The sequence below is a fragment of the Psammomys obesus genome, unplaced genomic scaffold (genome assembly GCF_907164565.1).
Source record: "Psammomys obesus unplaced genomic scaffold, mPsaObe1.curated_primary_1811, whole genome shotgun sequence".
NCBI classification, from domain to species: domain Eukaryota; kingdom Metazoa; phylum Chordata; class Mammalia; order Rodentia; family Muridae; genus Psammomys; species Psammomys obesus.
Genome location: NW_026593931.1, coordinates 783,909 through 807,066, shown reverse-complemented (window position 1 = coordinate 807,066; position 23,158 = coordinate 783,909). Strand labels below are relative to the sequence as shown.

Here is a 23,158-nt window from a genome sequence, read left to right as displayed (position 1 = left end):
CCTGCCTTGAGTTCCTGCCCTGACCTCCTTATACTGGACTGTAAGCTCTAAGTTGGGGTGGGTGCTAGAGAAATGGCTCAGTAGTTAAGAGCACTGGATGCTCTTCCGGAGATCCCAGGTTTGATTCCCAGTGCTTATATGCTCACAACCATCTGTAACTCCATTTCCAGGGGATCTGACTATCTCTTCTGGCCTTCATGGATACCAGGGACCACCCTGGTGCACTGACATACATGCAGACACATAAAAATTTTTAAAGTTTTAAAGCTGTAAGTTGAAATAAACCCATTCTTCTCCAAGTTGCTTTTTGGGTCATGGTGTTTATCACAGCGATCGAAAACAAACTAAAACAGTCCTCAAATGACCTTTTCTGTTCTAAAAGGCAGGAATGGGGACACAGAAAGGAAGGGTGGAGCTGAAGCAAGACCAAACCCAGCAGGGCCAGCACTGTCTCTAGGGCTGGCTCTACTTGTTGCCTACACCTTCCACCCTCCTAGCATCTCCCAGCATCAAGTCCCCATCACGACTCAGGCTGCACCCTCACAGTTTCATTCACCCATTGTTTTCACAGCTTTCCACTGAATCTAGGCAGAAGCCCGTGTGACTCCTTAACTCTTATTTGTTTATTTATTTTTATTTTTTACTACAAGTCAGTTTTACTTAAATCAGGACTGTCCAACAATAACACTGTTAACCATTCATGATCTGATTTTGATTTATGAATTAAATTATGGTACACATTAAAAGCCATGAGACATTTGTTTTGTAATAAGTAAGGCAGTGGAATTACTCATTGGTAGCCTTTTTAAGATAAGCTATTAGGTCTGCCCTTTCTCCCTTCTTAATTCCAGCAAAAATCATTTTTGTTCAGGGATATACTTTTTGGGATTCTCCAAATACTCCATCAGGGTATCCTCTCCCCAGGTGATACCATTGTTCTTGTTGGCATCCGTGTAGGAGAATCCAGCGACCTGACCTGTCTTCTACCCAAGAAGACCATGAGATTATCTCCAGTCTTATGCTTGCCTCCCTTTTCCAGTGTGGCACTGGGCACACTTCTGAACAAAAATCTTCTTGCCTTTCTCAACATCACCCATATTTAATCTGCTCCAGGCTGGTTGATGCCACAAATGTTACAAATCAAAGACCGACGTCCTGCTCTCTGACTCCTTAACATCTCTGACATTCTTCAAGTTTGCTAAACCAGCATCATGGGATGGTACCATGATCTGCTGCCACGTCAAGCAGTTGCTGGACTGACTTGGCCTCAGCTGCTATGGCCTCTTGAGTACCTGGGCAGTAGAAGACAGCAAAACAAATTGTGGGAAAACACTTTGCTAGGATGCTTCATGGACACATAGTAACACACATGGAGGACATGGGCAAACATGCACTTTTGGGCCACCCCTAGAGTTTGTTGCAGCAGGTCTCAGACATACACTCTACACCTGCACCCCTCCCCCATGTGAGGCTCCAAGTGATGCTGATAGTCTGGGGATTGTGCTCTGAGGGCCTATGATCCAAAAGCAAATCACTGGACTTTTTGGAGTACACAAGAGATGCAGAAGGTAGGCAAGTTGTGTCTTTTTCCAAATCCCCTGAGGCACTTTCACCAGCCATATCAAATTCCAGGGCAAGAAGTGGTACATGGCTATAGCTCTACTGACAGCGAGTGAATAGTTGCCTAGGACATGCTAAGGATGCAGGGGAGGGAAGGTAAAGTGGTTAGTCGTGGGGACAAGGGCTGCTGGTCTGCTCCTAACTGGCTGTAGGGCCATATCTTAGTCTATATTCTGTTAGATGAAATACTCAGGAAGCTCCTTGATGTGACTCACATTCTGGAGGTACAAGAGCCCCAGCTGTTGTTCGGCTCTGCCTTTTGTTTGCAGCTCCCTTGGCTGCTTTCCCTCAGGCAGGTGGATCATGTTGTGGCACCATGTGCGGCAGGAGGAGAATATGTGAAAAGGGAGGAAGCTGAGAGTTCATGAGCCAGGCTTGCACGTTCATAACAACCCGCTCTCTCAGGAGCTAACTAGGGTTCTAGACTTGCCTTCATTCCTTTCAAGGCCATGCCCTGGTGACCTAACCACCTACTCCTAGGCCACATGTTTTGCTTTTTTTTTCCCCCATTAATTTGTTTATTTGTTCACTTTATAGTCTGATTGCAGTCCCTCTCCCTCCTCTCGTCCCATTCCTTCCCTCACACCCCTCACCCTACTTCTCACTTCCCATTCTTCTTAGAGAAAGGGAGGTTCCCCCATCGCTACTAACCCACCTTGGTACATCAAGTTGCAGCAGGACTAAAAGCATCCTCTTCCACTGAGGCCAGACCAGGCAGCCCAGCTGTGGGAAAGGGACCAGAGCCAGGCAACAGAGTCAGAGACAGCCCCCACTCCAATTGTTAGGGAACCCACATGAAGAACAAGCTGCACATCTGCTACATATGTGTAGGGGGCCAAGGTCCAGCCCATGCATGCTCTTTGGTTGGTGATTTAGTCTTTGTAAACTTCTGTGGGCCCAGGTAGTTTACTCTGTAGGTCTTCTTATAGTGTCCTTGAAATTGTAAGATTATGTATTTCTTTACGAGTAATAGTATGTGGTTATAGGTGCCTGCAATGGCCATAGAAATCAGTTCCTCCTGTAGCTAGAGTTACAGGCAGTTTGAGCTGCCCAGATGGGTGCTGGGTATTGAACTCAGGCCTTCTGCATTCGTAACCAATGAGCTAACTCTCCAGCCCCCAATCATCTCATCTCTCTCTGTATGTGAGCATGGGGGTTCGCTTGCCCTACCATTGGTCTGAGAACAACCTTAGTGTTGGTCCTCACTGTCCACTTTGGTTAAAACAGAGGCTTTTTTGTTCACTGCTAAATAGGAATGCTGGGATTGCAAACACATGCAACTGCTCCTAGCTTTGTGTTGGTACTGGGTTTTGAACATCCATCCTCATCCTTACTCAGCAAGTGCTTTTCAAGCTGAGACATCTCTCCGGTCCCAGGCCATGCCCTTTGACTGGCTGAGGTGTGTGTGTGACATGTTTTCTTAGCACTTGAAGTTTAGGTTCTCACTCAAAGCAGTGGAAGTCATGGCAGGCCATGAGCTAGCTTCTCATCTGACTTGCTCAGCCCTGTCCTTGTTGCTAGGGATATTGAGAGATGGGGTAGGGAAATTGGTCATGAGACACCTAAGCAAGACTAGGGCACCTTCACCCTGGAGTCAGCTCTCACTTTTTCTTTCCTGGGTAATTGAGCTTCTGTCCAGCAACTGTCATTCAAACATGGGCAATGTTCTCTACCTAGATGGTGGAGATGGTGGGTTTCCCAGAACCTGTGATTTCCTGGGAAATTGTTCTGGTCCCTGGGCTCTTGTTGGGAAAGGTATTTTTACACAAAAATAGGAGGAGCACATTGAGTGGTCAGGACTTGAGTCATTCTTTGCCGTGGTAAGCTGAGCATCTGAAACTCAGAGAGAGATGATTGGCTTTGGCCTTTTTGGTAATACCGATGAGAACGTCACTGGGCCTGGGACATAGAGAAGAACTTGCTCGCTTCAGGGGATGTCGGATGCCCACCAATGTTAGCACTCTTCAAGCAGCTGTCTTGACAGCAGGCCCCAAGAGTCAGGGCTGGAGATGGATGTGTTGGTATGCAGCATTTCACACCTTCCCCTAACCCCCTTTTCTTGTCTCTCTTTTCATACCCAGAACTCTCCATGCCTTCTGATCAGTATGAGCTGCAGCTTCAGAACAGCATCCCAGATCCTCAGGGAGACCCTGCCCGTCCTGTTGCCATCCTGACACAGGACACATCAAGAGTCACTGCCATGCAGATGGGACAGAGCAACCTGGTCCTGGGCCACAGGAATATCCTCCACTCTGGCAGGCACCGTGTCGTGCCGACTGCTTTGAAGCCAAGTTGTTTTTCTCCCTTAAAGCCAGCCAGGACTAAAAATAGCACTGTTTTCCCCATCTGTCTGAAACTCAGAAAGAACCTAAATAGCAACCCGCTGAGTGGAATTGCTCACCTCTGTGGGTGACTCACAGAGATTCCCAAAGACAGAAGTCTGTGGCAGAGGCACACGGCATTCCAGGCATCTGGAAGCTTCTCAGGAACCACAGCCCCCTCAGAGTGGGCCTGGCAGAGGCTGTGTGAATACTGGCACATAGGTTGTTGATAACTTAAGATTGATTGTATGCTGTTTGGTCCCTGGGGTCCCTTGTAGAGACCCTGCTTTGTAGGATAGACAGTATAATAAGGATTTTGACTCACCAACACCTTTGCTCTAATTGGCTTAAGCCAGGGGTTCTTCACCCACCTCTCAGTGCACAGAATGTGTGCATGATGCTCAAGCCATATGAGTCAGGCAAGAGCCCCAGCTACTTTACATTTTGTACCTTAATTAAGAATTCAGGTATCCGAATGCAAGGAGCTTCTAGGCTGCCCAACAGCACCATCTATGTGGTTGAAGCTGGCTATCTAGGTAAGTGTGGCCCTCTGGGGTTTTCTGAACATTGATTGCTTGTGACTGTATCAATCCAAGAAATCAAAGAGTAAAAGCAAGAGCTGAGGTTCAGCTTGGCAGTGTATGTGTTAGCTAGTATGAGAATGGCCCTGGGTTCAATCTCTAGGACAAGCCAGCAAGAGCAAAGCCACAAAACTGAAGAGGTACAGCAGTTCTCACACTGTCCATGTCCTCTATTTGCCAGGCACAAAGCCATCAGTCCTCAGACCCAGCATCACGCAGACCTCTCAAGGTTGGGGACCCTGTGCTTAGCTGAGTTACTGAGCATCTTTTGGTTGATATGACAGTTGACAGTGCCTCAGCAGGGAAGAAGAAGGTGTCAGAGAGAGGAGGGAAACACCTGTAGCAGTAAAAGACACTGAGGACCTGGGAGTTGCAATGATTGCCAGCACCAAGACTTTTGGCATATATGTGTCATGGGAGTCACCATGGCATTTCCAGGGGTCTGAGGCATAGGCATCACCTGTGAAACACACTGAATTTTCAGAGAGTTCAGTCCAGAGAGTAGTAGTCAGGTAGGCAGCAAAGATCCTCTTGTCAGGGAGCTTGTGAGCTTCTTGTGGTACAGTACCCAAAAGCAGCAAAGCCTAGGGAGGGTGACCCTTTGTGTCTCAGCAATATCCTTTGCCTGACTGGGCTTTGTACCTCTAGCTTCACAGCAGAGGTACAAACAGGTAGCAAGAGCATGGTGAGAGTAAACACCAGGGCAGAGGAAAGACTTCTGGAGGTTTCCTGTGAGGCAGGTGCTGTGTCAGACTGAACTTCTGTGGTAGGAAGGGCACCCCAACAGAGTGAACAGCTTGGCTAGAGTTACAGAGCTGAGAAGGCAAACATCAGTGTGGGAATAGAAGTAGCTAGTGTAGTATCCTGTGTGGGAACAGGGCTAGCTCAGTACCCTCAGAGCCCAGTACACCTTGCCCCGAGCTCTCAAGTGCTTTTAGCCTGGGATCCAAAACCTGTTCTGTCTTCAGGCTAGACCTGCCATGCCTGAGAGTTTGGACCTCCTTTGGCTACAGATAAGACAGTATCACCACAGGGTACACGTGCTTCAGCCTCACAGTCTAGACAGCCATAGTCTTGGGTGGACCTATGTGGCTTTGGAATGGACTTGTATTGGCCAATGGATGGACCAGCTGAGGACTCAGAATCTAGATAAGCTTTGACCATTGGGAGTCAGAACCTTGATTGCCATAGCCTCAGAGCTTAAACTTCTGATGAGTTCATGATGAGTCTATGAGCGTTTAGAGTTCAGTGTTGGTCCCAGGAACCAGAAAGATCAGGTGTGGTTCTCTATGTCGGAAATAATGGTGGCCATCAGGTTCCAAACTCCATATATCCCCTACACCCAGGTCTTGGTCCCAGGAGGCACCTGGTGAATATTCTGGGCCCTTCTACATGGATAGGCATGTAGTGCGTGGCTCCATCTTCTTTGTCAGCCCTGCTGCCCTTGTAACCTACATGTTGAATGCCTTCTTCCTGTTCTAGGATTTACAGTCCACCCTGGTGACAGATGGGTGCTTGAGACTGGACGCCTGTATGCAGTCACCATCGAAGTATTTGATAGGTCCAGCAACAAGGTCTACCCATCTGACGTGAGTGCCTGCTGGGGTTCTGATGGGAGGATGTTGTGAGATCAAGAGCAGCCAAAGCCATAAGGTCTATACATAAACAGACCAAAGCTTCCTATGATACTCCTAGGGCTGTAGAGACAATGTCATGGGGTCCATGGAGCACTTCAAGACCCTGTTAGGCTGTGAGTTGGCATTATCCCCTCCTGCTGGGCTAAGATAGATATGCAGTCAGCTGGACCTGTGGAGTGAGTGAGTGTGCGTGCATGCATGCATGTGTGTGTGTGTTGGGTGTGTCTCTCTGTGCATTGGCCTCCTGTTCTTTATGTGGGGTCCCTGAGGCTGACAGTCCATTTTGCTTTGGAAAGGGTCAGGTGTCCGGGTATACCTGCTGCCTTCCAGAAGCTCTCAAGTGGCCAAGGCTACCATGTTTATCTTTCTGGCTCTGGAAAGTCATACAGGATGAGTTAGGGAGTGGTGACCATTCTTCTGTTCTGTGGGAAAATGTCTCAGTACCCTCAGGTAGATCATACAGTCTCCTGCTGTGATGTTAGAGGTTTTAGAAGGACAGGCTCTTTTTTCTTTTGTAGAGGTCTTTCTATCCTCTGTTGAACAATGACTGAGCCAGTCTCTGTGTTTGAAGCTAGCTTTCAGGGACTCAGCTCTCTTTTTATATTCATTGGTTCCTTCTTGCAACTCCGGGACCTGGGAGAGTGACAGGAGGCCATGGGCTCCTCTTAGCTCCACATGTCCAACTAGAACTGCAGTGCTGGGTCTTGGGGCCTGACTACTGAATGGGGCGAGATCAGAGCCCTGCGGCCTCATTACTTCTACCTGCTTTGTTTGAGAGGCTTTGGGGCCACAAAGGCCTTCAGCCTGGCCTAGCTGCTGTTTTGAAGCTCTCATAGTCTCTTGATGTCACAGTCATCTTTTAGAAACTCTCCTTACCCACCCTGCTTGCCTTTCCAGAACATCCGAATTGAAGCTGTACTTCCTGCTGAGTTTTTTGAGATTCTGTCATCTTCCCAGAATGGGTCTTATCATCATGTCAGGGCAATCCAGAGTGGCCAGACGACCATCAGTGCAACCCTCACCTCTGTGGTGGACCAGGTGAGCTGATGTCAGTCCTTTCCCATGTCCTAGGCCCTGGGCCCCCATAATCCAACTCTGAGGATGGAAATGTCAATTGGCAGGTACTTTGCCTACTACCCACCTGGTGCCACTGCTCTGGTACCTGAGGAGACTATCTTGGTTAGGGTTTCTATTGCTGTGAAGAGACACCATGACCATGGCGACTCTTAGAAAGAAAAGCTCTTAATTGGGGCTGGCTTACTGTTTCAGAGGTTTAGTCCATTATTGTCATGGTGGGAAGTGTGAAGGCATTCAGGCAGACATAGTGCTAGAAAAGTAACTGAGAGTTCTACATCCAGATCCTCAAGCAGCTGGAAGAGAGAATGTCACTGGGCCTGACTTGAGCATTTGAAATCTCAAAACCCACCCCTAGTCACACATTTCCTCCATCAAGGCCACACCTTCTAATAGTGCAGTTCCTGTGAGCCTATGGGCACCATTTTCATTCAAGCTACCATAGAGACTTTCCTGCTTTGGGCTTGAGCTTCAGATGTCCTTGACTATTCTCTCTCTGTGTGTAGGGGATCCTGCTGTTGCCACAGGCTTCCTCTTCTACCACCCTGTACCCATCCCTATTAAAGTGGTCTGCACTTTCCAAGATGAAATACAGATTTTGTTTGGGGGATAGCAGGCCCACTGGCACCCTATTATCTGTTTTATCTGCTTGAGTCTTCCAGCTTTTGTTTTTGTCTTGTACTGAAAAGCCTCCTCAGCCCTAATGGGGAGCAGCATTTTACCAGTTGACACATCATAAAAGGTGTTCCCTTCCCCTGCCTCATACTAGTACTGTGAGAGGCAGCATGTGGAGAGACAGGAAGGGCCTGTGCTCCAGACAGTGGGACTTCATCATCTGTACTGAAGCTCCAGCTTTTGGGTGAGATGCTCCAGGCTTCAGTTTCTTTATCTATAAAGCAGGGACAGCCACATCTATCCTGTGAGGAATACCAAAGGACTCAAAAAAGTAGAATTTACTTGAGTGGCCATTAAAGATCTACAGCAAACCTTCCCCAGTAAGCCTGCTGTTTTCCCCATATTCACAGAAGCGCAAAGCTACCTTTTTGGCCTGGTCCTCAGGGAAGGGCAGGGTCTGGGTGACAGGAAATAACTTGTGATAATGTGGTTGCCATGGTAATGTGTAGCAAACTCATCCTTGCAGGATGGAGGGGTCCATGTGCTTCAGGTACCTGTGTGGAACCAGCAAGAAGTGGACATTCATATCCCAATCACACTCTATCCCAGCATCCTGACATTTCCGTGGCAACCGAAGACAGGAGCCTATCAGTATACCATAAAGGTATGTGAGATGCTTTCTTTGGGATGTTTCCTTGACAATGGCTGTCTTTTTCATTCTTTTTATATTTATTTATTAAGACAGGATCTAAACTATTTAGGTCTGACTAGATTGGCTTATAATGAACTCTCCTGCTCTCTCTGCTGAGACAGGTGTATGCCACATCTGGCTATCCTCTTGTCTTCAGTTTTATTCTCAAGAGGTTGAAGACAATTTTAGGTGAGATAGGCTTATGATTTTTATGATTTCTGAGGTGTCCATCATGGCAGTGCAACTAACAAGATAAAAATCCCCACGGTAACTGTTGCAGTTGGTTTTGTTTGTTTGCTTTGTTTGTTGTTAAGTTAAACTGGAGTCATATGAGAAGAGGTAGCCAGATTGGCTTGTGAGTTAGGCTTTGTTGCATTTTCTTGATTAATGATTGAGCTCCTAGGCAGGTAGTCCTGGGGTTTGTAAGGCAGCAAACCGAGTAGAGCTCAGTGGTGCACCTTTAACCCTAGCACTCAGGAAGTGGAGGCAGGCAGAGTGCTGAGAACTCAAGGCCAGTCTGGTCTATATAGGAAATTCTAAGACAACCAGGGCTACATGGAGAGATCCTGTCCCAAAACAAACAAACAAGTAAATAAAAAGAAAGGAAAATAAAAAGAACAGCAAGGTGAGCAAGCGAATAAGCAGCACCCTCCGTGGCCTCTGCATCAGCTCCTGCTTCCAGGTTCCTGCCTTGCTTGAGTTCCTGCCTTGATTTCCCTCAGTGATAGCCTGTACCTGGCCATGTAGGATGAAATAAGTCCTTTCTTCCACAGGTTGCCTTTGGTCCTGGTGTTTATCACAGCCATAGGAAGAAATCAAAGGCAGTAACTAAAACACAGAAATGGATTATAAATCTGAGTTCTGCTTAGCAGTCATTTTTTTTCTAAAAGATACCATTTTTGAAAGTTATATAAATATAATTATAGAAAAAAGTGAAAGCAAGTAGAAATACCAATATCCCACATGCCTAGCATTAATGTCCCTTGATGCTCCTAATCCTTCATGGTGCTGGTGCCAGGGACTGCCCTCAGCTAGGGCCCAAGCCCCAGTCATCAGCCTGGTCATCACTCCTGTGCTCCACCTGCAGAAACGATGACAGTATCCTCTCTGCACTGGCACCTGCACACTATAGTATGTCAGCTTAAAGGATGTTCTTGACTCAGGGTTACAGATGACCCCTGACCTAGAAGAAGAAGGCCTTCATTCTCTTTCCCAAAGATGGAGAGGAGCAGGCAGAGCTGTGTGCTGAGTGTGCTCCTGTCAGCCCCAGAGCAGAATTCTGTAGGTGTCTCCATGGCAAGAATGGTTTCTACCCAGGTCTGAGCTCTGGGAGGTGACACCATCTGTGTATTTGTGTGTCAGTTCCCAGGTCCCCAGAATAGGAGGACTGAAAATGAGAGAGGATGGAGAAAGTTAGCACCAAAAGGGAACTCCTGAGGAAATGTTGGCCTGTGCCACATTTTTCCCTGGGCAGGACTTTGGCTGTGTGGGTAGGTGTAATTTTCAATGTATGAAAATGTGTTTGCATAGTACGCTAATGTGTATGTGGTAAGTTTACAGTGTAAAGACGAGTGAGTGTGAATGTAGGTGTCAGATGTGACTGAGTGTAAGGAGACATATGCTAAAGTTGAGTGTGAACAGGTATGTGAATGTGTGACAGTGGGGATTTGTGAGCAGGTCAGAGTGTGTGTTTGTGTGTGTGAGAGAGAGAGTAGGCAACTAACACCTAGGATTTGAATAGATGAGCTTGTTTATATGATAATGAGTGAATGAGTGAGAGTGAGTACATACTTGCCCCAACCTTGTATTTCCCTGGGCAGGGAGGGGCAAGGGGCTGATGAATCCCATGATCGTTTCCTCCCTAGGCCCACGGGGGCAGTGGGAACTTCACCTGGTCTTCGTCAAGCTACATGGTTGCCACGGTCACCGTCAAGGGAGTCATGACCACAGGCAGTGACACTGGACTCAGTGTGATCCAAGCGCATGATGTTCAGAACCCTCTCCATTTTGGTGAGATGAAGGTAAGATGGTGACAGGATATCCCATGGAGAGGTTCAAGACAGAGGCTCCAGTTGGCCCCTCTCACCAGCCTTCAGACCTTGTTTAGAGCTCTCATTTCTCCGCCTGGTAGTTGTGATATGTGGGGGTCGATGGGCCCATCCCAGCCCTGACCTCAAGGAGTCAGGCCCCATAAGGATGGACAGAATACTGCACACCAGACAGTGGCAGAGCCAGAAAAGCCACAGCCATAGTGCCAGAGGACATGAGATACCACAGAGCCACAGCAGAAACTTTGCCACACAGAAGACAGGACTCCCAATAGGAAAGGGCATCAAGGGCTGGACTGAAAATTAGCAGAAGAAGAGGGCTTCCTGGCCCTCAGCAGGCTCCTCCCCTTGCTTCTTTAAGGTGCAAGTTCAGGTCTCCTGTTACTGGTTCTGGAATGGATCTTGACTCATCAGAAGCCTAAGTTGGTGGCAGGTGGCTCCCTACAGCTGAGCTCTCCTTCTTAGCTCTCATGGTGTGTCCTGTCCCAGCAACCTCTTACATTACTGAGATGTGGGTTTTCCATGGGATCTGCACACATATGCTAAACATAGGTCTATTCTCAGTTACAGGTGTATCTGCCAGGCCTGACAGAGGAAATGCAACTGCCCATATTGGGATCAGTTGTGAGTCCCTTGCCCCAGTCCCTTCCTCCTCTGTAACTGTTACACATTTCACCACAGGTCAGCCAGAAACTAAAGACAGTCCTCAGGAGGCAGCGTGTATCCTAGTTAGAGCTGACTGCATGGCTATCTGGAACATGATGGGGGTTCCCACCAGCTGTGCTTGGTTGCCAGTCAGGAGAGGGAGACTGGGATAGCCTTCCTGCCTGGGAGGAGAGGGCTGGGAGAGATTCCCTGCTGCCACCCCCACTCTTTGCAGGCAGTGACCCAGCCCTTCACATTGTCCCTCCTACCGCAGTACTTGGAAGCACCAGCAGCCCAGGGAGCCTTCCTCCCGTGGAAGCTGATGGGCCTGGCTTCCTCTTTCTCTAGGTGTATGTGATTGAGCCCAGCAGCATGGAGTTTGCCCCGTGCCAGGTGGAGGCTCGAGTGGGTCACACCCTGGAGCTGCCCCTGACAATCAGTGGCTTCATGCCTGGTGGGGCCAGAGAGGTGGTCACCCTGAGCGACTGCTCCCACTTTGACCTGGTGGTGGAGGTGGAGAACCAGGCTGTGTTCCAGCCGTTGCCAGGTAAGCCATTAGTGGAATGGGGGCCCAGATGGTGTGTGTTCTCTGTGGGCACCAGAGGAGCCACGACATGAGGAATGGCCCTGGGGCCCTGCTTTTGTTCATTCTGGAACCTGCCTGTGTTACCTTTGACAAGCCATCTCTATGTTCTGTGTCTCTTCCATCTCTAATCAAAATTCATATTTCAGTTCTTGAAATGCAGCAGGTGCTCAGACTATAATATATATATATGAGATTTTGATTAGTTCACTCATAATGGCTGTGATAGGCCTAGGCTACCCCTGAGTACATCCTTCTCAGCCTTTCGTCTTGGTGGTGTCTGTGGCTGTGTTAGCCTCCATGTGTGGGGCAAGCAGTTTGCCTGGCTGACTTCATTGAATCTGTACAGGAGCTGCTTCTGGTGGACCATGTGTCCAGGGAAGACATGGGGGTGGTTTAGTTGCTTATGGCCACATGTGGCCTGTGCAGGTATGGGGTACAGACCTGCAGCTCCAGTTTCTGTGAGCTATAGCCTCCCAGAGGTGTGGATCTAGGCAGGGTGAAGATTAGCTCTGGTTTGCAGGTTAGGAAATCTAAGAGACACTTGGGCTGTGAGTGGGAGCAGGCTGTGGGCAGGCTGTTGGTGAGAACAAGGACAGCATTCAGTGAGTGAGTGTGCCCATGCCACGCCCCAAAGATGAGCAATTCTGACAGGGCTTATCACATGGTGAGCCTAGAATGTCAGGACCTATTTTATCACAGAGGGCTCAAGCCTAGAGGCTGGGAGCCATTGGAAATACTTGAGCAGAGAGGGATGTGAGTCTCTTAATGGCACAGGTGCTCTCCATGTAGCTGTGTATAACCTGTGGTTATGATACCATCCAAAGTTTCACAGAGGAGGAGGAAGAGGAGGTCTCTGAAAAGTGCCCAAGCAAAGTCACTGGCTGGTAGCCTTAGAAAATTATGTTTTCACATGTTAGCTATTGTGGACGGAGGAAGTGGCATTTTGAGGGAGGGAGACTGCTACCAGCCAGGGATGGACTGCCCCCTGTACTGGCCCCATGCCCATCCCATAGGGCATCTGTAAGGTGCCACTCAATCTTTGGGAAATAGTACACAAGGCAAAACCCAGGGCCTGTAATTTAGCAGTCTTAGGGCTGATATGCCTCTTTACTTACTGGCATGCTGTTCAACCTCTCCAAGTCTTGGTTTCTCCATGGATCACGGGGAATGGGTGCAAGAGCCCTTGCATCCTGGGAAGACTACATGTGGACATTCTTCTTAACATCCTGAGGATTTTTTTTTTTAAAGGAGTCCAGGTTTTGAAGGCAGTGAATTTTGTGTAGTCAAAACTTCTCTTAGAAAGTGCTAGGATCTCCCTCAGTGTACAGGGTGTGGGACTTATCTTAGAAACTTGGACTCTAGGTCAGGGCATACAGATGCCCATGGGAATCTCAGACCCAGCAGACTGGGGCAGATGTATGTGTGAGAGCCACCCTAAGGCACACGTGACCCATGGAACAGATATAGTTCTCAGGATAAGTTAGTAGTGTCTACCCCTCCAAGCCAGGATACAATTAACATGGTTGAGGAAGGGACTGTATCAGGTTCCTATTGGGCAAAAATAAGTATGGAGTGGGACAGGTATTTGCAGATCATTTCCTAGTAAAGGGTTAAGATCTAGAATATGTAAAGAACGTCTGTGTGTCAACAATAAAACATAAATGATTAGATAACACACACTATTGTAGGAAAAGATGCCCACGCTTATCAATCATCACAGAAATTTAAAGCAAAACTGCCAGGAAAGGACTAGAGAGATGGCTCAGTGGTTAAGAGCACATGCTGCTCTTTCAGAGGACCAAGGTTCGTTTCCTACTACCCACATTAGGCACCTCACAAACACCTATAACTCCAGTTCCAGGGGATCCAATGCCATCTTCTGGCCTCTTTGGGCATCACATGCATGTACACACATTACACACACATAGTTAAAATGAAAAGTTTATCCATGGGGGCAGCTACAATTACAGCAACAGAAAACATTAGGATGTGGACATTGGAATCTGTGCTCTGTTGGAGGATGTTAAAGGCAGCTACCGTGGAAAACAATGTGGTGGGGTCTCAAAAACATAAATGTGAACATCATCATGTGGCTCAGGAAGTCCATTTCTAGAAATAGACCTAAGGTTATTGAAAGCACAAATGCAAAGACATTTTTGTCAATCTATAGCAGCATTATTCACACGTGTGGGCACAGGGCAGGTTCAGCTCTAAGGTGGAAGGAAGCTCTGATGTGGTGCCACACTGAGAAGCCTTGAGGACGTGGTGCCAAGTGAACTAACCTGGCCACAAGAGGATATGTGCCACGTGATTCCACTTAGGTGAGCTGCTTATAGTAGACACACTCACGGAGACAGGGAATAATGGGTGCCAGGATGGGGGAGTCAGCACTAGACATTTCAGCGTTGCAAGGCAAAGGCCCTGAGTGACATCTGGTAGTGGGACCTTCATAGCCCTGTGGCCTGTGACATGTGACCTACATGTGACATATATGTAAGAAAGTTGAGGTGGAATTATTTTTTTTCAGACCAGGTCTCACTATTAATCTCTGACCAGCCTAAACGTCTTTATGTAGAGCAGGCTGACCTTGAATTCAGAGGTGTGCCTGCTGTCTCTGCCTCCAGAGTGCAGGAGTTAAAGGCCTGTGCCACTGTTATGGGCCCCATCCCTTTGAGGTAAGAAGTTTATATGTTGTGTGCTTCACCGTAATTAGAATTTGTTCTAGTTTGGTTTTCTGTTGTTATGAATAAACACCATGACCAAAAGTAGCTACCGGGAGGAAAGGGTTTATCTGGCTTATAGTTTACAGTCCATCATTGAGGGAAACCAGGGGAGGAACCTGGAGGCAGAAACTAAAGCAGAAACCATACTGCTTACTGGCTTGTTCAGCCTGCTTTCTTATACAGTCCGGGGCTGTCGTGGTACCATTCACAGTGGGCTGGGCCCTGCCATATCAATAACTAACCAAGAAAATGCCCTACAGACTTGCTCAACTTGTCTACAGGCACAAGTTGTCTACCTGATGGAGGCAGTTTCTTAACTGAGTTTTACTTGTTCCAGAGTAACTCACTTGTATCACGCTGACAAAAACAAACTGGCACAACATTAATACATTTCTTGTAAACTTAGTTAAAATTTGATGGAAAAATGATAGCACAGATGAAAAGCTGCAAACTGGGAGAGACACTTCATCACACACATGTGCCTGCCACAGGTCCACTTCCTCTGGACACAGCCAACAGAAGTGCTGGGGTCCACACTGGCACTGTATAGCACAGCCCACACTGGAACCGCCTGGAATGTTCATGGTGGCATGAAGACGTGTTACTGTGCATGCATCCCCACAGTAGAACCGTGTGCAGAAATAATGTGGGTAAAAGCTGCCTGACCATGAAGACTCTGAGAACTTTTGGCGGGGGTCAGACCAACACAGCCCACGCTCCCCGCCCCTCTTTATTTAACAGCACAGCACAGTGAGGCTGTTCTAATGGGGTGGGGGTGGGGACCAGAGGCCTTTATGGGAGGTTGAGATGACTCTCTCTTGACCTGGATTCTGGACAAGGGTGTGTTGAACACCTGGGGGATATGCGAAGTCATTGCCAGTTGTATTCGTACCTGATCGTATACATATGAATCATACTTAATTTGCTTTTGTTTGTGTTTTGTGGTGCTGGGGATGGAACCCAGAGCTTTGTGCTAGGCAACTGTTTGACCATTTAGCTACAACTCTAGTCCCTGAAAGATTTAAATTATAACAAAATATCAAGTTTTATATGAGGTCTAGAATGAAAAGGAGCCCTTGGCTTGCCCTGCCTTTCCCTTAAAGAACAAGTTTGTGATGACATCTGGTTTTGTTTGTTTGTTTGTTTGTTTGTTTGTTTGTTTGTGCAGGGAGGCTGTTACCAGGGCCTGAGCACTGCAGTGGAGTCAGGGTGAGAGCTGAGGCCCAGGGGTCTACCACCCTCCTTGTGAGCTACACACACGGCCATGTACACTTGGAAGCGAAGATCACTCTCGCTGCCTACCTGCCCCTCAAGGTGAGTTGTGCCTCCCCTGTCCTCCACCTTCTCTTGAATGTTCCTGGAGGGTAGGTGAGGTTGGCCTCCCTCCATAGATCCTGTGCTGGGTTTTGTTTTGACAACTTGACAACAGGCTGGGGTCATATGGAAAGAAGGAACCTCAGCTGGGGAAATGCCCCCATCAGATTGATTTGTAAGCAGGTCCTTGGGGTATTTTGAGTAATGATTGATGTAAATGGTCCCAGGTTGTATAAAAGGCAGGGTGAGCAAATCAAAGAAAGTGCCTCCATGATCTCTGCTTCAGTTTTGACTCTAGGTTCCTCCCTTGAGTTCCTACTCCGACTTACCTTCATGATGGACTGTGTTTGGGACCTGTAAGCCAAATAAGTAATTTCCTCCCCAAGTTCCTTTTGTGTTTATCACAGCAATAGAAAGCAAACTAGAACGGATCCCAGGTGCTGTTCTTGGTACCTGTGCCCAGGCCATGAGTCCCTTAGCATCACAGCCACCCTAGTTCGTAAGAACAGATGGGAGCTTTCCGTCAAAAGATCTGTCAATTTTCCCTTTGGTTACTGGAGACTTTGAGGGCCTCGTGTTCTTACTAACCAATTCACTGCTTCAGTGCGTGTTCAGAACTACAGTGTTCTGGGCACTGTTCTTTGCCATGTAGAAAACAGGTCTAGATCCTTGTGCTGGGTGCCTCTGTACACTGGTGAGGAAGATAAAGCCATAAAGCCAGGAGTGATGGTGCACACCTATAAGCCCAGCATTCAGGTGCCTGAGGCAGGAGAATGTTGAGTTCCAGGTGAGGTCTCAATAATGAGACCTGCCTTAAAAAAAGACAATAGGCCTGGAGAGATGGCTCAGTGGTGAAGAGCACTGGCTGCTCTTCCAGAAGTCCTGAGTTCAATTCCCAGTAACCACATGATATCTCACAACCATGTATCTGATCTGATGCCCTCTGCATGAATGTAGGCATTCATGCAGACAGAGCCCTCATGTTCATTAAATAAATAGATGAATGAATCTTAAAAAAAAAAAAAAAAAGAAAACAACCCAAATAAACAGGAAAACGAAAGTGAGAAAAGGTCCAGAGCACCTGAAGCCTGTGCTTTTCCTGTCTGCAGCTGTGCTTCCTGTGAAGCTTCCTGCTTCCCATGCTCCCCCCTCCCCGCCATTCTGAACCAAAGAGCAAGCCTTGAGCTGGCCAGGAAAGCACTCATCCACATCTTCAAACCTTACTTTTATTTTGAGATGAGTTTGCTATGTAGCCCAGGCTGGTCTTAAACTCAAATTCGTCCTACCTTAGCTTCCTAAATAACAGTATTACAGGCCTATAACTCCATACTGGCTGGTTTCTGGTTTCTTGTTTTGTTTTTGTTGTTGTTGTTGTTGTTTTATAGTACTCTGTATGTGCATGTACGTGTGTATGTATGTATGTATGTACAGATGTTTGCTAGAGAATATTTATTAAACTCTAGAGAGCTGTTCTATGACCTGGCTAGCCCACCAGCAATTGAGCCACAGACCTATAGATTTGTTTAAACAGCTTTAGCACAATAACTGGGCAGGTGCAATTTAAACTAATTTTTAAATCTAGTTTGGCTACCTTCCAGCTGCATTTCCCAAGTTACTTGCCACCTTCTTCCTTCTCTCCCTCTCCTGCTGCTTTCTCCCAGCCTCGTGGCCCCTGCCTCCGGCCCCAATAACAGCTGTGTAGTGGGGTTGAATGCGTGTGTTCAGTATTGTGTCTTGCATTCAACACTGGTTAGTACTGTGGTGGAACCTGTGTGAGAGGCATCATGCTTTCCCCACAACCCTCTTTGTGGGTACCAGTGTGTTGCTAGCTCTTAGCTGTTAGAAGTGAACATGGACAGCATGTTTTTGTTCACAAAATTGTTTCTGTGTTAGGATAGATCACAAATAGGAATTTCCTGGGTTGTCTTGTTTTTTGAGATAATGTCTCTTTAACTTAACTTTGCTGTCTTAGAACTTGCTACGTAGACCAGGATAGTCTTGAACTCATAGAAACCCATCTGCCTCTGCCTCTGCCTCTGCTCCTGCCTCTTAAATGCTGGAATTAAACTATGCACCACTATTCCTGGCGTTCCAGTATTCTCCCTGCTCCAGTGAGGACCTAATTCTTCGCAGAGCCCCTAACTCATGGCAACCCTTTGTGTGCTGCCCACGTGGAGACTGACTTTCAAAGAGGACTCAGGGCAGCCCATCCAAGCAGGGTTAGGACCTGAGTTCTGGATGCCCAGCATTGCCTGGCCATCTACTCCCACTGCAATCTAAGCCTTCGCCTTCTTTCTCCAGGCTGTGGATCCCTCTTCTGTTGCTGTGGTAACCCTGGGCTCCTCAAAAGAGATGCTGTTCGAAGGAGGTCCCAGGCCATGGGTCCTAGAACCTTCCAAATTCTTTCGGAATGTCACTTCTGAAGACACAGGCAGCATCAGCCTAGCTCTGTTGAGTCCTCCAGCCTCCCGAAATTACCAGCAGCATTGGGTCCTTGTGACCTGCCAGGCCTTGGGTGAGCAGGTAAGTAGTGGACAGCCGCCCTCAGTCCCACTTGACCTCCTGGGACAGAAATAGGCAGGAACAGAAAACAGGTAGAACATTGAACTGAAAAATGAGAGTGATTCCTGCATGACTACCAGTGAAAAGACTGAAGATTCAATTGAAGGTACACACACACACTCTGACTAAGCCCTCTGACATCAGCAATCCAAAGCCAGCTGCTATGGTCAAAGGAGTGCATGGAGAAAGGCTCCACTAGAGGTGCTAGTAGAAGCATAAGACAATATTAAGAACAAGAAAGGCCAGGGCTGGAGCAATGGCTCAGTGGTTAGGAGCACTGTCTGCTTCTCTAGAGGACCAGGGTTCAATTCCCAGCACCCACATGGTAGCTCACAACTGTGTGTAATTCCAGTTCCAGGAGATCTATGGCACCAGGCATGCATGTGGTACACACACACACACACACACACACACACACACACACAGGCAAAATACCCATACACACAAAATAAAATAATTAAATCTTAAAAAAATAAAAGAACAAGAAATGCATAAAAGCAAATAAATAAAAAGACTAAGAAGAGTAGCAGTAAATTATCTTGGCTTGACTAAGCCATTGGAGTTCCTGCCTTGGCCTGTAGACTCTAGGCAGGATCCCACCTGAGATCTTCCAGACTCCCAGGCCTCTGAGCTTCCTCACTCGTGGTGTCATGGGCAGATAGCCTCCTTCCTCCCACCTCAAAGCAGACTGCTCTGTCCTAGCAGTTGTCTGCCACTGAGGAGGCTAAGGATGCTCATCTGGGTGCACCTGTTAGCTGTGTTGCATATAAAGCCAGGACCCACACTTGACTTCAGAGTCCCCACTCTAGCAGCAAACGGGCCTTTCTGTTTCATATGACAGCTCCTCTCTCCTGTACAGTACATGCAGGTGGTGAGTGTGGTCTCTCTCCTCTGCCTTAGAGGAACAATCAGATGTGGACTGGGGTGGTTCCAAATGTGGCTCTGGCCTCTCCATTGGGCATTGTCTTACAGGGTCTGTTTTCTGACCCATTCCTTCATAGTTAAGGTCTCTTAACCTTCAGTATGCAGATTCCCACATCTGTACCTCACCTCGATGGGTGTGAAGTCAGCACAGACTCTTTCAAATGTCCAGGAGCAGATTCAGTTGTGGTTTTCCTGGTGTCCTAGGGAACCACAGACATCTGACCTGCCTCTTCTCTCTGAGAGGTCTGTTGACAGTACTTGGGATATAGGCATCATCACTATCCTGTAGAAGTTAAGTCTGAGCTCAGAGGAGAGGGGACTATGCTCAGATGTTCGACTGCTCCTCCTTCCCTTTAGGTCATCGGCCTGTCCGTGGGGAACCGGCCAAGCCTCTCTAACCCCTTTCCTGCTGTGGAGCCGACTGTGGTGAAGTCCATCTGTGCTCCACCTTCCAGGCTCACTCTCATGCCTGTCTATGCCCTCCCACAATTGGACCTATCCTGTCCACTGCTGCAGCAGAATAAGCAGGTGGTGAGTATGGCCACTCTTGGGGAGGGAGGAGACATTGCCTGCTGGATAGGTAGGAGAACCGCAGCTCCCTGCACCCATGGTCTTGAGTGTTCTGATAGCTGGGGCTCCACATGCAGGCAGCTGGCTCTCAACAGCCAAAGCTGAGCAGGGTGTTTCCATTTGCACCTTGCATCTGGGGATACAGAGACTATAGAGGTGGGAGACTTTCCAGTTCCAAACTCCAATTGTATAGTTGATGCCTCGATTACAGAGACTTAGCTTCTGATTTTCTACTTTATAGGGATAGGAAGGTAACAGGCACTTGTTAGAAAGCCTACTTGGAGTTTTGATCTTTTCCCAGGCTAGTAATAGGCAGTCCATCTCCCCTTAATGCTGTGCATAGTGAACCAGTCATAGCCCACAGTCAAGGTTAGCACCACAGGGGGAAACTGATGCTCTGAGGAGCTCTGAAGTCCATTATTTACCTTATGGGCACTCAGTCCCATGTTAGAGTGCATCCTTTGTATATACTGTCAGTATCTGTCATGTCAGAGCACATGTGGGTTAGGCTAGGTGAGTGGGGTGGTACAGTAGGCTATGTGTGGAATTTTGTGTTAACTCATGATGGGTTCATGTGGACTTAGAATAGGGTGTGACCTCCAAAGTCCAGGAGCTTCTGTAGTGGCCATGCAAGATGCAACCCCTCCCCACCCCTTCTGATTCCAGACTCGCTGTCGCCCTCTGCTGGGCACCTGAGGGGCTGTAGAGTCCTTGTGGAGTGTTCTGTGGTTTCAGTTGTTCACATGGGGTGTTGTCTTTGTGTGGTCAGAGTGGGATTGGGAGCTGTGGGGAGAGGGGACATCTGCAGCGTTGCATTGTGGTGGGGCAGGGTATTCCAAAGTAAGTGTCAAGAGGGGAGAAAGTCCCTGGGGCCTTCAAACAGCAGTTATGAGGGTAAAAGGTCAGCTCTCCCAGAAGCTAGGGCCCTCCTGTCTAGTCCTTAGCTCTGGAGCATAACAGCCCTGGGCCCTGATTGTATCCTGCTCAGGAATATGGGAGAAAGTAGCCTCAGCCCTTCATGGAAGAAGGAAGTTATGGTTTCCTCATCCCTCCAGCACGCATGTACTTGTCCAGCAGGTCCTCCTGTCCATTCAACACCAAGCTCTGGAACAATAGAGTGCTGAGGAGGGTGAAGAGCCACCAGGAGACAAGAGGGCCAGTGCAGGAAGTCTACAGAGAATATAGCTGGGCAGAGCCAGTGCTGCCAGGGAGTCAGGAGCGCCACAGAGGGTTGCCCGGAGTAGCAGGACAAGGAGATGCCAGCCTAGCAGAGCCAAGGGAAAGGCCCCAGGGAGGTAAGATAGCAAGAGCAACAACTCTGGGGTCAGGCCATGGTCTCTAATATTCCTCCACATTGTGCCCAGAACAGTTCTTTGTACTTGGAACCTTCTCCTTTTAGCCTCATATTCCCCTGTCACCATAGCCATCTTTGAGGTGGGCAGAGTCTAAAATGCTGAACCAGCTTTACCCATCCCTAAATGGAGCAACTCCTTGTAGGGTCTGTGTCTCCCTGAAGCCATCTCAGAATAGGTACTGCTCACCTCTGTGCACCCAGGCCTCCTGCGCACCTGAAGGAGCCTTCTGATGCTGAGTGTGTCCACAGGTGTGGGACATGTGCTTTGAGACTTAGATAGGCTGAACTGAGCTTGTTGTTTCCACATGTGCTTTGAGAGCTGAGTCTCTGGTGGCTGAAGGACAGCTTTGATACGTACCCATCTGTCCAAAACTTGGTTAAAGGAGCTGCACAGCTGTAATGCCTGGGGCTTGAGGACCAACCTTCATCTCCTGTTGGAGTTAAGCTCAGCTCTTTATCCTCATGCTCTGGTGTGGATCTGTGGGATGGTTCTGCCTTTTCTGGCCCTTTTGCATCACCAGAGCTGAGACTGACCACTCCACAAACTTGCACTTATCTCCTCCACATGCTTCACTTGGGCAAGTAAGGGTGGTTTAGAGTAAGAGGTACAGCTTCTGTACACTCTCCACTGAGCCCATGGAGATTCTGTAGAGTATGTATCTTGCTCCCTCTCATCAAGGAGATGGGATGCAGGTCGGAGCCTGCAGATGGCTCAGCCCCAGTGTCTGCTGAAGAGTGAATGATTGTCTTTTTCTGGCCTCAGATTGGGGTGCTCTGGAAAAGACTTCTCTGTCTTGGATTGGAGGCCTGTTCAGAAAACATCCTGTACTTGTTACCTGCTTCAAGCCCTTTAAGCTTTTTGTTGACATATTATTGACATATTTGTTGACATTGTGGCATGCACTGTGATTAATTCCATGTGTGTATGTAATGTGAGCTCTCAAATCAGGATGGGGACCCCTCCCTCTCAAGCATCGATGGTTCTGTTGTGTTGGTAGGAGGCGTCAGACTATTCCCCTGTCGATGTTTTTGTGCTGTATTATTCTGGTATCTAGTTGGCCCCCTGAATTGCAGAACCCAAAGCTTACTGCTCCCTGTACTCAGAGCTCCTTCCCATCCTCTTGCCCCTCCCCTCTCTTCCCAGCCTCTAGTGACCCTCACCAGCTCTATTCTGCTTCTGTGAGATCACATGTGTGAGAGCCTGCATCACCTGTCTCTCTCTCTCTGCCTGGTTTGTCTGCATTTTTACCTTTCATTTTACATCTGTTTTGTGTAATTGTCCTTGGTAGAGGGAACAGCAATGTGTTAAGTTTGGATTCTCAGGAAACATCTGCCTGCTGGATCACCCACCAGAGGTAAGGAGTAAGAGCTGGTGCAGAAGTTCCACAGTGAACCCAGCACTCAGGATCATTGGCTTGTGTTCAAGCCCCACCTGCTGTGGGAACCGACCATTGGTGGTGACAGAGACCAGCAATGGTGGGTTATGTGACCAGATGCAGAGTCCAGAGTGTAGCCATTATATATTCAGTATTTTCTGTTTAGAACTGCCTGTGGCTTACAGTTGGGCTTAGTGAGAAGGCCAAGCCCCTTCTGTAGCCTGTGGGGGCCTGATTCCCTGGTCTCTGGCTACTCTTACCAGTAATCCTATGCTTTTCTTGCTTGAATACCTTGTCATTCCCCCTACCTGCTATCAGTGCTTGGGACTTAGATAGGCTGAACTGAGCTTGTTGTTTCCCCATCTTTGGCCCCATGCCCTTGCCTGCCCCACTGCCCCTGCCCTGACTTTCTTCATTTCTTTATCCAGATTCTCCTTTGTCTTCGGCTGCACTTAAAGATGTACTTGCCTCAGTGTAGCTGATCCCCTCCTACTTCCCCTACTCCCAAGAACCTCCA

The 23,158-nt window shown here is 48.1% G+C and overlaps 1 protein-coding gene and 1 pseudogene across 1 annotated transcript in view; one reads left to right on the top strand and one right to left on the bottom strand.

Annotated features, from left to right (window-relative positions):
- The window catches only part of Nup210 (nucleoporin 210), a 100,336-nt gene that overhangs the window by 34,973 nt on the left and 42,205 nt on the right, over nt 1–23,158 (top strand). The window contains exons 7-16 of the mRNA XM_055617508.1: nt 3,702–3,860; nt 4,409–4,477; nt 6,005–6,111; nt 7,057–7,197; nt 8,375–8,512; nt 10,405–10,560; nt 11,581–11,779; nt 15,710–15,855; nt 18,157–18,378; nt 19,699–19,872. Coding sequence (XP_055473483.1) covers nt 3,702–3,860; nt 4,409–4,477; nt 6,005–6,111; nt 7,057–7,197; nt 8,375–8,512; nt 10,405–10,560; nt 11,581–11,779; nt 15,710–15,855; nt 18,157–18,378; nt 19,699–19,872 — 1,511 coding nt within the window. The remainder of the gene's footprint in view (nt 1–3,701; nt 3,861–4,408; nt 4,478–6,004; nt 6,112–7,056; nt 7,198–8,374; nt 8,513–10,404; nt 10,561–11,580; nt 11,780–15,709; nt 15,856–18,156; nt 18,379–19,698; nt 19,873–23,158) is intronic.
- LOC129684367 (cytochrome c-like) lies at nt 787–1,097 on the bottom strand (annotated as a pseudogene).